Source organism: Synchiropus splendidus, chromosome 2 (genome assembly GCF_027744825.2).
Source record: "Synchiropus splendidus isolate RoL2022-P1 chromosome 2, RoL_Sspl_1.0, whole genome shotgun sequence".
Taxonomy (NCBI): Eukaryota; Metazoa; Chordata; class Actinopteri; order Syngnathiformes; family Callionymidae; genus Synchiropus; species Synchiropus splendidus.
Window position 1 is genome coordinate 14,792,357 of NC_071335.1, and position 14,487 is coordinate 14,806,843.

Here is a 14,487-nt window from a genome sequence, read left to right on the forward strand (position 1 = left end):
TCCCTGTCCAATTGACCTGTCGCTGTGTTGTAATTCAGGAGTGTTTTTTTTTTTTTTTTTTTACGGTAAATACAATCTAACAAAAGAAATCTAGGCAAGGTGCAAGTGAACTAAGCACTGAGCAGACAGAGCCATCTAGTGGGCTCTGACAGGCTGCTCTGTCTTCAGTGGAACATTAAATGGTTAATAAGAAATAAAACACAGCATTATTTTAGGGAGTCGATTGGTTTTGTCTTGGATAGGTGATGGTCAAAAAACACTTGTTTGTTTGAGAGTAAAGTTCTTCACCTGTGAATGATTCACCAGCTTCTCCAGCATAAAAAAAGCAGCGTTCTGATTTGACTTCATCGCGCGGCTGCATCATGACTGGAAGAGCCGTCTTGTTGCTCCTGCTGCTCGCCTGCGGGGCCACAGGTCACTCTCTTGTCAGCTGTCTCAGCTGTATTGCCGTCACACTCTGCTCATGACCTGTTCTCGCTTCACTCCACAGCTGCGCCAGTGGGACAGGTGAGTGTGTGAGACAGCACTGAAGTCGTCTGTGATGGTGATGGTCATTTTGGCGTGGCAGCTGTCTTGCCCCAACACAGGTGAGGCCATGATGTGCCCCATGGTGTGGACTCCCCTCTGCGGCAGCGATGGAAGGACCTATTCCAACGAGTGCATGTTGTGCGCCGAAAGACAGTGAGTCAGCCACCAAAAATCCGGTCTTTGGAAAATGAACAGTGGAATTGGAATGTGTTTCTATTTCGTAACTTCATTCTTCCATATGGCATTACACCAAAAGAACGGTGTCATACATACACAGTGACCTTGTGAGGGTCGCAGTCATCCTGGTTCAGAGCCACGTCGTGGCGCCCGAACTACTGGGCTGGTGTTGTTTCAGTGAAGGGTCATTGAAGGACAATTGAAAGAACCACAGAGTTTCCAAAAAGTCTGAAAATGTTGCTGCTAATTTTCGACGACCACATCAAAAAGTCCTCCGTTTTCACTCTTCTTCGATCTAACCATGTGTTTTATGTGTTTCCAGGCGGACGGGGATGGACATACAAGTGGCCAGACAGGGAACCTGCATCGTCAAAGCGCAGCATCTCACGTCTCACAAGTCTGTTTCCGCCTGGTGAACAATAAAGCAGCAGCCCACGTTGTATTGAGTTCTTAATAAACACGATGGAAACCAACAACAAGCTGCAGAGCTGGGGTCAGTTTTCATCAGGTCCCAGTCAGATGGCTGCTTCCTGGACAAGTCCTGATTTCCTAGTGACTCAGTGTCAGCTAGGGCTGCGCGGTGTGTGAGTGGTTCCTGTTGCAGGCCCACAGCAAGATAGTTACTGTGGTTTTCTCCCAAACATTTCGGCATCTGTCTGTGCACCGAGACTCTCTGTTTTGTGAATTCTTCTCCAAAATATCCCCAAGTGTGTAAACAGGAAAACACAGTTAACCAGGGGCATATAAACTTTCGGTCATCTCTGAAAACAAATACCTGTTTGCACTCTGAGTAACACAGTGTGAATCAATAGTGCGTGCGTGTGTGTGTGCGTGTGTGCGTGTGAGTGCGTGTGTAAGAATGAGCCAAAGGTCGTCAGCGACAGTGACGTTGTGAATCCAGGAAACAGAAGCGAAATCCAGTGTAGCTTCCTCAATTTCAATGAAAAGGCAGCAATTGGAGCTACAATGGATCAAAGGGATGAAAAGTGAGTAGATGGGCGAACTGTTCTTGTCAAATGAACCTGATAAAGCATATGCTGATACGGATGTGATAGAGATTTGGTGCCACTTCTCGTCATGGTTGCATAATAAATCGCTTATTTTGCATAATCCACACTTTCCGCTGCGAGACGCTGTGCGATCACTTGAGCTGTGTGTGTGTCTTCCTTCCAGTGACATGGTCGTCGAGGATTGCCAGAATGGAGTTTACCTTGACCTCTTTCTGCATGTGTCGCTCGTCCCCGCAGTGAGTTTGTCTGTTTCCTGACATCCAGCAGAACCCACCTCCAGAATGTTAAAAAAAAAACTCATCCCACAGACTCGAATACGGTTCTGCTGCCCTGAGTATCATGGCATGCTCAGCCGCCTAAGTCACATGACATTTTGGGACTGTGCGAGGACCAGTCAGGAGTAGTGTCAGTGCTTATCCTGAGGGTAAAATAAGATCAAATATGGGACAATGGATGAATAACTGTGATGGGGAACTGTTTCAGGAAGAGGGAAAAAAACTGATGAATAAATGTTTATTTCAATCTCCTCTGACACTTTGTAAACACCTGACATCTCAAATTAGATGACATTTTCATATCTCTTACATAACGTGGCCTCATTATTGTTACATTGCATAGTCAATAATTGTTACTGTGATTGAAAAGGAGCCAAGTGAAGAACAGTTCTTATCATTTCTCCACTTTATCGGCCTATTGGCATATATCGGCCTTATCGGCTTACTGGCCTATATTCCCCAACCATGGTTGTGTGTATCTCGCGTCAAGTCCTGTATGTTGTGTCGGGTGTTATTATCAGTCATAATGATAAGTAGACGGTGAGATAAAACATGATTATACAGTTTCAAAATGAAGAAAGAAAGAAAAGAAAAACAATAAAAAACAAACAACAAAGGGCAAAAATGGTAGAAACCTTTTGGTAAGTTTAAATTTTCCCTTTTACATTTTTACTAGTGGGCCAAGAATCAAAAAAGCTGAGTAATATTACAGGCATTTTTTTCGTTTTCAGTATAAATCAATTAATGTAAGAGACCATAAAGATTTATAATATTATATAAATACATTGAACACAACAACAACATTTTTATTCATAATAATAATAATAATAATAATAATAATAATAATAATAATAATTTCGATAATAGTAACTCGAAACACCAAGATTGTTCTCATCCATCTATTATCTGCAATACAGTTAGAAGTCAAACCTTTATTTTTAACAACTTTCACAATTTCAGCCACAGTTTCAACTTACTAAACCATTTATAAATACGAATGCAGGTGCTCAACAGTGAATTTATGCACTTTGAACCACTATTTCAATGAAACCGTTTTCATCTTTAAACCAAAGTGCTGCCCACTGAATTCTGAATATAGTTACAGTATTTCATGACACCACACGGCCCCATGACTACAACTGATCATCACACCATTGTTTCTGCGTAAGCGATGTTATGAGCCATGGGAAACAGTGGCCAGGTGCACATGGCGTGACCATTGTTTTTCGTCTTCTAGGTGCTGATAACAGTCGTGCTCTCGTCCCTGCAAAGGCGAGCAAACATTCAAACCATTGATCACAAGCTTCCTTTCCTCAGAGGACGTTTCGCTATCGTGATGTAAGTGAAAGTGGAGAAGTGGAGCAGCAAAGGTCATTTGTGTTTGACTGTGTCGACCTGTTGCGTCTCAGACCTTTAGACACGATTGGCAGCCTCAGTAACCGCTGGTCCTATGGGTTCGCCTACGGTGTTGTCTCCTACAGCGTCCTGCTGCTTTTCTCAGAGACATATGTCCCTTTCCCGGTTCCAAAGTGGGCCAAAGGTACTCCAGCTCTTCTTCTTCAGTGACTGAGAGTTTTAACTTTGCACCCTGAAAAGTGACTCTAATTCCATGAAATGTCTTTGTTCCACAGCTCTGGTGTATCTTATCGGAGCTTTGGAGGTCGGCATGGTGAACTTCCCTTTCTTTGCGTGTTTGTCAACACCTTTTCGGACAGTCGGTGCGGTGCTGGGGATACTGTACTCTATGTCATGGTCTGTGCTCATATTAAGTCATATTCCTAATGATGATTCCACTCTGATATGACTCTGGGACCATTGACAGGATCATCGTCACTGTTTGGGACACTTTCACCTGTCCAGATGAGAAGGTAGGCCAGTACTCATGCAGTTAGTGAGGCCTTCAAGGTTGTCTTGTCTGTATTTGCCTTGCAATACTTCTATTCATGCGAGCAATTTGCTTCGATAGATTTTGGGGAACCGTAAAATCATCGTCCAGTGGCCCTGCATCCTGTCCCTGGTCTTTCTTCTGGGAAGATTCTTCTACATGCTCATCAAAGGAGTTCGTATACAGCTAGAGCTGGAACCACCCGTAAGTTTTGTTCTACACACGCTGAAGCATCATTTCTGAAGGCTAATACTCAGACTGTTCCGCCAGGACTCTGATGAGATGGTGGACAAGCACCAGCTGAAACATGTGAAGAGACTATTGAGGAAAACATCGGATGACAAGTAGGACATTTATTTCTTTTTGGTCTTTAATCTATGGAATACACTGACATATGTATGTGTATATATATATATATATATATATATATATATATATATATATATATATATATATATATATATATATATATATATATATATATATATATATATATACACAGTGGTACTTCTGTTCTCGACCACAGTCCGTTCCAGACAGCTGTTCGAGAAGCGAATTGTTCGAAATCTGAATCGATTTTTCCCATTACAATGAATGGACAAAGAAACAATGCGTTCCAAGCCTTAAAATAGTCTTTTGTAGGAGTGAATGTAGAGTGTCTGCTGCAGGTGCGCTGTTCCTCTATGTGTGTGGCCGCTGCATGTGGGAGGGGTTGCCGAGTGAGTGAGGTCTCTCCAGAAGTGAAGAGGTGCCCGGTGCGTGTCCAGCTCTGAATGTGCGCTTCTGTGCAGTTTGGCTGTGACAAAGTCATAAACCAAGTCACGCTCTGTCCCAGACTCGCCTCATCCCTGTCCCAGCTCCAGCCCACAACAGGACATCAAACCCTGGAGTGCGGTCCAGTGTGGAGACAGGAAAGGTTTTACACCTCAATATGAAGAAAAAATAGTCAGCAAATGTAGCTAACGGGACACGTCTGCATACTGAGGCTGCGTTATACACAATAACAAAGCGCGTTGTGGGTCAGCTGGTCGGTCCGCACACGTGACTTTTTTCGGGGGCGTTCCAGTTCTGGATTTTCATTCGAAATCCGAAGCAAAAATGTCTAGAAATTTTTGTTCAAACTCCAGAACGTTCAAAAACAGAGGTACCACTGTATATATATATATATATATATATATATATATATATATATATATATATATATATACATACACACACACATATATATATATATATATATATATATATATATATATATATATATAGCCGCATGATGGAAGCTCTTGCCCGTTCAGTCAGAGGCAAAATAAATCAAAGCACGTTTGCCATGAACGATTTCTAAGAATTTATATTTTTGAAAGCTCTTTATACAAGTCCAATCATATCCGTATTTTCCAGAGGGCATCTCAGCTGGTTCCAAAGAAAAGTGTATGAGTGGGATCCGCACTTCAAGTTCCCCAACCGGATCATCGGCACGGCCATCGTTTCCGTCATCGGCCTTTACGCGGTAAACACGTGGTCACTCTAAAACGTTTGTCAGATAACGCGACACTGAACTTGACCCTTCTCGCAGATGACTCTGGCTGACTACAGTGTGAGCAGTCTGGTGTTTGGTCAAGCAGACAGGTGGAAGGACACGCTCAAGCATCTGGTTACGTCGTGCAACCAGACTCAAGCTATTGGCCTGGTGCCGGAATTGGAAGAATTCATCGACGTGGCCCGCAGTAAGTAGGTCTCTTACCCGTGGATTGATTCGGAAAAAGTTCTGTTGCAAATTAGACCGTGTCAGAAACGCGATGAAGAACATGGAGTTTAGGTTTGCGTTGACCAACATTCTGAATCTGTCCTTATTGATGTCTATTACTTCCGGTCACGTGATTTAACACAAGCACTACATGGAAATCCGGACTCAGCGTAAAAGTAGCGTACAATCGATTAAATTAGCCAACATTCTACTCACACTATGGTGTCAAAATCTAGAATTAATAAAGTTTTTAAGGTTTTCTTATTCATCCATCAGTGTAGTGTGTTGACTGAGCGCCGTGAGGCTACTGCCATCTGCTGTCAGATTGGGCGCATTGCACACATTTCAATCCTAAAGATAAAATCCATGTCGTGAAATGATACCAAAATCGCAGTTTTGGTGAAATTGAGTTGCTTGGCGGAATGTTGTCTGACTCATTCTGTATTTTAAACATACATACAATTATCTTAAATTGTCTTAAACTTATATAAATAGAAGTATGTATATGAGAATAATCTTTAAATATGTTTACTTCCTGTACTTTGCCTGCTTCTGTGTGGTGATGATGCATCATGGACTGCAGCCTTTCTTGCAGTACAGTATAGATCCTGCCCATCTAAAAAGAAAAAAAGCATGGGTTCTTTTCAGTCGCTCCCACTATATTGTTTTAAGGTCAATAAAAAGGCTTGTTCACTGTGTTCCAGAGACCTGGCTTGCTACCACTGTCTTTGCAAGTCTCAATTCCTTGGTTTACATCTTGCATGTGCTGGCCTGCTACCGGTAAGACTGTCCGGGTTAGAGAAATCCAAGTTGCCCTCTCATGCTTCTGCTTTGTATTCCGACCATACAGGAAACACTTAAAGAGACTGTGGAAAGGAGAAAAGAGCTTCATTCCAGACAAACTACACACTGCTAAATCTGCCACCAACCTTGTGCGTCAATGGAACATCTATCTATCGCCGTCCATTTTTAAAACACTTCTTAAAATGCACTTTTCTTTTGGCTTTTATAGTACCACACAGCTGATCTTATAATAATGTTATCTGTCCATTTCTTTAGTGTGCTTAATTTTATGTATTTGTTATTTTTAATGTTTGTTTGATCCTGATTTTATAGTCTGCACAGCACTTAGAGATGACTTTGTGTTGTGTTTTTAAGTGCTTTATAAACACATATGGTATGGTGAATCATGTACTGAATTCCATTACAATTTTATTCTCTTCTGCATTTGTAGACTTCCATTGCGCGCTACTCTGGATGGCAAGTTGCATTCACAATGTGGGGTAAGAATCTATCTGTTCCATAACAAAGTGTTGCAGCAGAGCTTTTAGAGAGTCCATATCGTGACTTCTTTTCTTGCAGGTTACCTCATCGTCCATTTTGTCCACTTCCTCGTCGTCCTGTTGTTTGTGTATGTTTTTGTCATACCCATAAAGCACGGAAGGGCGGTCAGCATGCTCAAGAGTCTTGGCACGGTGATGTAAGTGCGCTGACATACGCCAAGACATCCGGGGGTGTTTGTTCACTTGTTTCTTCTGGTTTTCTTTCAGCCTGACCATCGGTTTGGTGATCGGCACCTTCATTCTCCAGATGGTTCTGGTGCAGATTTTCTTTCTCCGGGAAAAACTGTCTCCCACTGATAAGTACAAACCTCTGGCTATTGACAACAAGTCCGTGCAGTTTTTGTTGACCAGATAATATTATCTGTTCTCTCGGTTAACTCAGCAAACCCTGCTTCTTTTTAGGAAAGCATTTGACTGCTTCAATTACTTTTTCTTCTTCTACAATGTGGTGATGGGCTTCAGCACCTGCATCTTGAGGCTGATTTTCAGTGTCATGGTGGGAACGTGGCTGATCTCTCGTATAGACCGCACCATCATGCAGAGAGGGTACGAGAGAATGGATGCAGGTACGTCCCTACTGAGATCACATGGCTGGGTGACACATTCCCACATATAACTGTGCTTTTTATGGTGTACCTGCAGGCTACAGGACCTGGATTGGGATGATCATTGCGGATCACTATCATAACAACCCAACGATGGTGTGCTTCTGTCAGCTGCTGATCTCAAACACTCTGGAGAAGCAAACAACACGCTCATATGTCACTTTTGACAGCACAGCAGCTGGTGTGTAGCTTCCCCGCTGAAGAATATTTATTCCAGCAAACAAACTTTACCTGACAGGAGTTTATCTGGCAAATATTTGTTGCGTGCTAACATTTATTCCTTTTTCCACATAGATGGCTCAGTGAACAGTCGGGCCAAAAGACGCTGGGCTTTGTTCTACACCTTGCTGAGGAACCCTCACCTGATCCTTCATAGGAAGCACCATCTTTCCTCTGCAGCGCTGAATCTGCCTGCCGCTCAGATGGATACGGCAGTGCGGGCTTGGGTCATGACCTCACAGTTACAGGTCCAACAGTCAGTACTGCTGCCGGAAATCATCGTCATGCAGGACGATGATTGTTAGATTCTAACTGATTCTGGGAAACGCCCCTTCTTCTTCATCCTGTCTGTCTGCTTGCTTTTAAGGCTGCTGGTATAGGACAGATTGATATATAGATGGCAGTGTGCCTGTGAAAGGTCATTTTATAGTTGACCTGAGCATAACACAGTTGAAGGTCAAATCCAGGAGTTTCCCTCTAACTGTGCCTCTTTGAATGAGGAATCTGAATTTGCTGTCTCACCTGCCTTTACAAGTATATTCCGAAAAATAATCATGTATGCATTGTTGTGGGGAAAAATATATATTAATTTATTTTTGTTTTTCGCTACACGTATCATTGGTGAATAATAAAGTAAGTTATTGTGTGTTGTATAATTGCCTGATCTGAATTGTCTGATCAATGTTTAAATAAACGTTTTAATGTTCAAGAATAGAGTTGTGCCTTTCTCTTCAAGTTTGAATGCAAAGAAAACTTTCAGTTTTTAGAACTGCATTAAAAACATCTAAATCTATCACTTATAAGACACTTGATTTAACTCAACAAAACAACAGAACAAAATAGACAATATACAGGGAAAAAAAGCTCCAGTTAAAAATATTATTATTAATACATTATTGCCTGACATATATACTACGATATATTCTTTTTATTTGTCGTCGTCTTGAACAAACTCCGAGTGCAATATGCCCAATTAGACAGCAGGTGGCAGTAGAATGCCAGCAGCAGCATTTTGTCGATGGCAGAAGCGTCAAAACGTTAATAAATCTTCGTTTTGTCAGACACAGAGTCGTGAAAATTGATTCATTTCAATGAATTGATTGTATAGTGCGTTTAACAAAGCAAGCCTTTATTAAACACGGTGACGAATTTAACCGAAGTCATGTGACCGGAAGTACTAGAAAAGATCGGCGAAATTGATCCTTGATACTTGTGTAACTCACTGACAAAGTCTCCACAAACTTCTCGCCTTTGTAGTAACGATGACCACCGTGGGTAAGTGAAGTGAAGATGTCATTTCAATGTGAGGAGCGAGCTGACAATTGTTTGTCGACACTGGGAAGCTTTTCAGTGTGCTTTGTTGTCGCTTCGGCTGTCGTCATAACTCGTGACGTCACATGGACTTTGTTGCGTAGGGAGTTCGCGCCTTTCATCTTTTTGACTTTATTCTTTTTGAATTTAAAGCTCCACTCATGAGTCTAGCGTCAGACCATCGAAGTCCAGTCGCCATAGTATTTGAGCGGACGTCTCCCACAGCGAAGCCGAACAAGCTGAAGTCTTACTCCAAAGTAAGTACAAAAGAGTTTCTGTTTGACAGTTGATGACGCAACACCATGCCGTTGGTGTAGCAAAGCTAATTTAAGTTTTGCTGTGATCAAACTGTCAGGTGAATCAGTAGGATCTACTTTAAATTAGGTTTGCATCTTGAAAACTGTTTACCATCACTCCGATCGAGGTTTTAGAAGAACGCTGTTGACCACAAAAATCATAAATTACCACTCATTGCATTTTTGTTCTCGTTGTTTGTTTGTGCTTTGCGTGGTCTATTTTTCTTTATTCTACATGAAGAGTTTCACTTGAATGTGAATGGTTGCCAGCCTCATCATATGCTGACCACAGTCGCTCTCGATCTTCTCATGCAGTATCTTGGCAAACATGCGGACGCTCTACGGCTTGGTTGTCTTGCTCAGTCTGGCTGTCTTCTTGGACTCCAAGTCTTTGAGGGGACACGGAGAAAAGGATGGATCTGCTCCAGAGGACACCAGATCAGAGCTGAAGGGAGTGAAGCAAGCCTCTTGGAGGAATAGGTTTTTCGTCAGAGAAGGAATTGGAAAAGGCCAGTTCATTGGCAAGGTAAGAGCTTTCCTGCCGTCACACTCCCAAATAGGTTAAACTTCTATCTCATGAACTACTGAATGGACTCAAACTCTCTCTGAAGTGGTCAAATAAAAAACTTGACAGGAGGCCAGGAACAGTTTGGGAGTTTTACACGCCACTGAAAGTCGTTGGAAACTTTTATAGTAAAAGTGAAATGATGAAAGAATAATGGAAAGTTAAGTGAAGACAATATAGCATTAATGGTCCGAGCTGTCGAGATTTGACTGGACAAAAAGGTAATTCAGATGCAGTGTATGGAATCATTTCTTCATTTTTGAAATCTGACTTCCACTTCAGCTCCACTCCGACGACGACGTTGGTGACGGCAGCGTACAGTATATTCTTTCTGGAGAAGGAAATGGCGACGTCTTCACCATTAACCATGAAAGTGGAGAGCTGTTCACCACGCGGAGTCTGGACCGGGAGGAGAAGGCCGTCTACTCCCTAACATTCAAAGTAGTTAACACGCTGACGGGTCAAGTCGTGGAGCCAGAGACCGAGTTCTCTGTGGTGGTGCTCGACGTGAACGATCACGCACCGGCATTCAGCCAAGACACATATGTTGCAACGGTTCCTGAGCATTCCAACTTGGGTGAGTCCCAGGCCGAGACCCAGAGCAAAACCTCATGTCCTCCTTCACCACCTCCATAAATCTCCTCTTTGGCCTTCCTCTCCACCTTCTGCCTGGCAGTTCCAACCTCAACCTCTTCCTACCAATGTACTGGCTCTCTCTCATCTGTACATGTCCAAACCATCTCCATCTAGCCTCTCTGACTTTGTCTCCTGAACACCTGGCATGTGCTGTCCCTCTGATATACTACCTCCATCTCATTCTTCACTAGACATGTTCCCTGTCTCTCCTTTGTTTGAGTCCAAATCATCTGTCCTCTGTAACTTTGTGCCCAAGTTCTCCACATGAGTTGTCACTTCTAAGTCTATTTCTTGTACAACTGTGTAATAAACATACATCATGGCAAGCTCACTTGAATCTTCAGAATCAATGCTATTTAATCTCATCTGTGTCTGGTCTTGTCCTTTATGTCTATCAGGAACTTCGGTGACCCAGGTCACTGCTACGGACGTCGATGTGGGCCTCAATGGTCAAATATTCTACAGCATCACTGGAGAACACAGCTATTTCTCTGTGGATCCCACTACTGGTATGTTTGCATCCACATAGAATTCAAGATTCAGTAACATTATATTAATTTCTGTTGTTGTTTAGGTGTGATCCGGAGTGCGGTCGGCGCCGGTGACCTGGACCGAGAGCAGATGGAAAATCACCAGGTGTTTGTGAAAGCCACTGACATGTCTGGACAGAAGAGAGGATTGTCTTCCACCACCGTGGTCAACATTACTGTAACCGACATCAACGACAACCTGCCTCGCTTTGCCCAGGGTAAGATGGGTTCACGAGTGTCGCACTCATCTGTGACGCCTGCGCGAGGAACATGTGTGACTTGCTGGTTTGCTTCAGGTGAATACCAGTTCAGTGTCCCGGAATCCATCAAGCCCGGCAGCACAGTGGGCAGACTCAAAGCAACCGACCCAGACGTGGGAAAGAATGCAGAGATGCAATTCTCCATCATCGATGGAGACCACACGGGCATGTTTGAGATCTCCACAGACAAGGACACCCAAGAAGGGGTCATCATTGTTCGCAAGGTCAGGAAGTTACCGACAGACTCACATCCGTCTTGAATCATAACATTAAATTGTGTGCTTCGCAGCCTTTGGATTATGAGAGGAAGCAGTCGTACACGGTTCTCGCCAAGGTCAAGAACCAAGTGCAGACTCATCCAATGTCGGCAGGCTCTGTCGACATGGCCCAGGTTGAGATCAGCGTGGAAGATGTGGATGAACCCCCCGTTTTTTACAAGGAACATTATCTGATGGAGGTGAAGGAGGATGCTTCAGTGGGCACGACGATTGGCTTTGTCTATGCCATGGACACCGACAGACCCCAAACACCTGTCAAGTAAGCAACCTGAGAAGCAGAAAAAAAAACTCTACACTTGACACTGGTTTCCAAAACACTTTCCAATATAACTTTGACGCCCTCTACTGCTCCCACACATTGTCTTCCAAAGCCTGTAACCCTGTTAGCAAATGCATTTTCGTATTGAAAACATCAGCTTGTCTTCTGCATCAGAGCCATGACTTCTCAACTTTCTCTTTGGCAGATATTCTATCGACCGGGACACTGATATAAACCACAGGTTTGACATCGACGAAGCCAGTGGTACTCTCACCGTGGCCAAGAGCTTGGACAGGGAGGCGGCAGCCTGGCACAACATTTCAGTCATTGCGACTGAAGCTTCAGATAATCCTCCCGACAATAGCCGTGTTCCTGTTTACATCCGCATCCAGGACATCAACGACAATCCCCCCATGATGGTCGTGGAGTCTGCCTCCTTTGTTTGTGAGGGGCATCAAACTGCTGGTCAGGTGTGTGCTGGTTTATTTGATCATCTTTTGGGGGTGAAAAAATTCTGTGATTTTTGTGTGGCAAAATGTAATACTTCAGCCTCATCTCCTTGAATACACTCACAATGAGTGCTGCTTTTTTGTTCTGAGTCAGTGGAAGCATTGTGTTTCAGCACTGAGCGACTAAAGCTGATTACCTTTCCTGCTCTTGTCTTTCAAAGCTGGTCCAGACAGTGACTGCTGTTGACCTCGATGAGCCGCCGAATGGACACAAGTTTTCTTTCAGCATGGCACCTGATGAAGAGAAAACCAGTCTGTTCACTGTCCAGGACAATGGAGGTGAGACACACTCAAGCCAGGATACTGTTCTAACTCAGTGATTCTTAACCACAGGGCCGGGGCCCATGGTTGGGCCTTGAGCGCCTCCTAGAAGGCTGCTAAAAGTTTTTTGTTTTACACATTTGGGCCGTGAGGGCAGCGAGACGCTAAGCTTTTATACATTAGCCACGTATGGTGGCAGTAGTGTGTCACTGAATTGACTTGACAGTTGCAAATCTGTGATGGCTAACAACTATGGAGAAGTTTTTGAATAGAAAAAAAAGTGATGCTGACCCCCCAACTGTTCATGAAAACACCCGTTGAAGCAGTTTTGAAAATTAATTGGAACATTTTATGGCGATACTTTCCTTTACACTGCACTTATATCTCCTTTGGAGTTTAAATAAAATATGTTATTTTTATTTTAGGATATTTAGACGGATGATTTTATTATATTTATGTTATTCAGAATTTCATTCCGTTTTTCCAATTTTCTCAATAGTTTGCATCAAGTGTATTTTTTTCTTTTTTCTTCAGTAAATTTGATGAACATGCCTTGCACCTGGTTATGATACTGGTTGGACTTTTCGATGACAAATATCTTAGCGATGATCACATGGTTTCATGTCATTTCACAAGGTTTCTGTTTGTTTATGTGTGAGTAGATTAAATATGGTTGTTGATCACAAATGAAATCAAGAATAATGAATCAGTCCTTACTTGGATGGGCCCCGGGCCCATTTGTTAGGGGAAAGGTGGGCCCGGTGATCAAAAAGAACCACTGTTCTAACCAATCTTTTCCAAATCCAGACAACACTGCAGGGATCCTGACCCGACAAGCCAACTTCGACCGTCTCAGCCAAAATGTCCACCAGGTTCCTGTGGTGATCACTGACGGTGAAACGCCCATGCACGTCAGCACCAGCACAGTGATCGTGAAGGTTTGCTCCTGCAAGCGTGAAGGCCACTGCGACAGCGAGGCGGAGTCGTTCTTCGGAACACTCGGCGTTCGAGAGTACATCATCATTTTCCTGGCGCTCGGATCCATTCTGCTGAGTACGTTCACATCCATCTTTGAATGTAAAACAGGCTGGTCATCTTCTAATGAGCTGCCCTGGAAGTTCACTCCCAAAGATCTGTGGTTAGGAGGGTGAACAAAGAACACGGAAGGAACACGGTTGATGAATCTTTTGAACCATTTAATGGCTTCCTCCATTTAGTAACTGCCTTTAGGTTACATTTTAGTTCTTGCTCTGTTGACTAGCTGGAAGTTGATGACGTTTAAATTCAATGAGAAGCTAAAATGTGAACTCATGATGTCTCCTCTGCTGTGTCTCACAGTGGTCTGCGCTCTGGTGAAAATCTCGTGTATGAGGATGAAGCCAACACCGTCCGTCCCATCAGGACCAGACACTGCTGCACTGGCACTTGTTTCATAGACGTTTTAATGTGTCATCTTCATGGACGATCTCTCATGCTGCCAAGACTGTTGGTTATGATTGTACATATTGTATTTATTTTAGTAGCGCAACATCCCTGCAAAAACATGACAACAACAATGTTTTGAGTCACTGTGCACTGATTTATATATATATATAAATATTTTTTTTTATATTTTATTTTAAAAACTGAAAAAAGTAATTGATTGTTTATTTTTCACTGGGTGAGATAGCAGCGATTCCGTCCCTTGCAGGGAAAAGCAGAGCTCTTAATAAACACGATTGTTGTTCATGAAACTGTTGTTGGTATTATTTCACATCTGCGCGTGATGTGCTTGTTAGCGTTTGCTCTGGTCTCGC

The 14,487-nt window shown here is 43.0% G+C and overlaps 3 protein-coding genes across 3 annotated transcripts; all 3 read left to right on the top strand.

The window, feature by feature from the left end:
* The first annotated feature begins 269 nt into the window (after positions 1 to 269).
* On the top strand, positions 270 to 1,145 carry LOC128754922 (serine protease inhibitor Kazal-type 1-like). The gene is made up of 4 exons (XM_053857917.1): positions 270 to 414; positions 491 to 507; positions 569 to 681; positions 1,028 to 1,145. The coding sequence occupies exons 1-4, from the start codon at positions 363 to 365 to the stop codon at positions 1,119 to 1,121; spliced, it is 276 nt and encodes a 91-aa protein (XP_053713892.1). The 5' UTR covers positions 270 to 362; the 3' UTR covers positions 1,122 to 1,145.
* Positions 1,146 to 1,334: 189 nt separating this feature from the next.
* Positions 1,335 to 8,459, top strand: LOC128754921 (stimulated by retinoic acid gene 6 protein-like). Its single transcript, XM_053857916.1, has 18 exons — positions 1,335 to 1,691; positions 1,879 to 1,951; positions 3,228 to 3,328; positions 3,400 to 3,530; positions 3,622 to 3,742; positions 3,813 to 3,858; positions 3,957 to 4,079; positions 4,146 to 4,219; positions 5,274 to 5,382; positions 5,449 to 5,599; positions 6,324 to 6,399; positions 6,470 to 6,551; positions 6,854 to 6,902; positions 6,982 to 7,099; positions 7,170 to 7,289; positions 7,365 to 7,528; positions 7,605 to 7,748; positions 7,862 to 8,459. Exons 1-18 carry the CDS (start codon positions 1,672 to 1,674, stop codon positions 8,089 to 8,091), a joined length of 1,932 nt encoding a protein of 643 aa, XP_053713891.1. The 5' UTR covers positions 1,335 to 1,671; the 3' UTR covers positions 8,092 to 8,459.
* Positions 8,460 to 9,027: 568 nt separating this feature from the next.
* Positions 9,028 to 14,389, top strand: LOC128754920 (cadherin-6-like). Its single transcript, XM_053857915.1, has 12 exons — positions 9,028 to 9,061; positions 9,251 to 9,354; positions 9,709 to 9,919; positions 10,241 to 10,535; positions 10,993 to 11,103; positions 11,169 to 11,342; positions 11,421 to 11,608; positions 11,674 to 11,921; positions 12,127 to 12,391; positions 12,592 to 12,709; positions 13,499 to 13,744; positions 14,030 to 14,389. The coding sequence occupies exons 3-12, from the start codon at positions 9,722 to 9,724 to the stop codon at positions 14,125 to 14,127; spliced, it is 1,941 nt and encodes a 646-aa protein (XP_053713890.1). The 5' UTR covers positions 9,028 to 9,061; positions 9,251 to 9,354; positions 9,709 to 9,721; the 3' UTR covers positions 14,128 to 14,389.
* The last annotated feature ends 98 nt before the right edge of the window (positions 14,390 to 14,487 follow it).

Bases quoted from the DNA above. Each gene is read 5' to 3' on its own strand.
- LOC128754922 (XM_053857917.1), top strand. From the start codon at position 363: ATGACTGGAAGAGCCGTCTTGTTGCTCCTGCTGCTCGCCTGCGGGGCC. The intron at 682-1,027 runs GTGAGTCAGCCA...ATGTGTTTCCAG, and splicing joins ATGTTGTGCGCCGAAAGACA to GCGGACGGGGATGGACATAC.
- LOC128754921 (XM_053857916.1), top strand. From the start codon at position 1,672: ATGGATCAAAGGGATGAAAA. The intron at 3,531-3,621 runs GTACTCCAGCTC...TTTGTTCCACAG, and splicing joins GGTTCCAAAGTGGGCCAAAG to CTCTGGTGTATCTTATCGGA. The intron at 7,529-7,604 runs GTACGTCCCTAC...GTGTACCTGCAG, and splicing joins GTACGAGAGAATGGATGCAG to GCTACAGGACCTGGATTGGG.
- LOC128754920 (XM_053857915.1), top strand. From the start codon at position 9,722: ATGCGGACGCTCTACGGCTTGGTTGTCTTGCTCAGTCTGGCTGTCTTC. The intron at 12,392-12,591 runs GTGTGTGCTGGT...TGTCTTTCAAAG, and splicing joins GGCATCAAACTGCTGGTCAG to CTGGTCCAGACAGTGACTGC. The intron at 13,745-14,029 runs GTACGTTCACAT...TGTGTCTCACAG, and splicing joins GCTCGGATCCATTCTGCTGA to TGGTCTGCGCTCTGGTGAAA.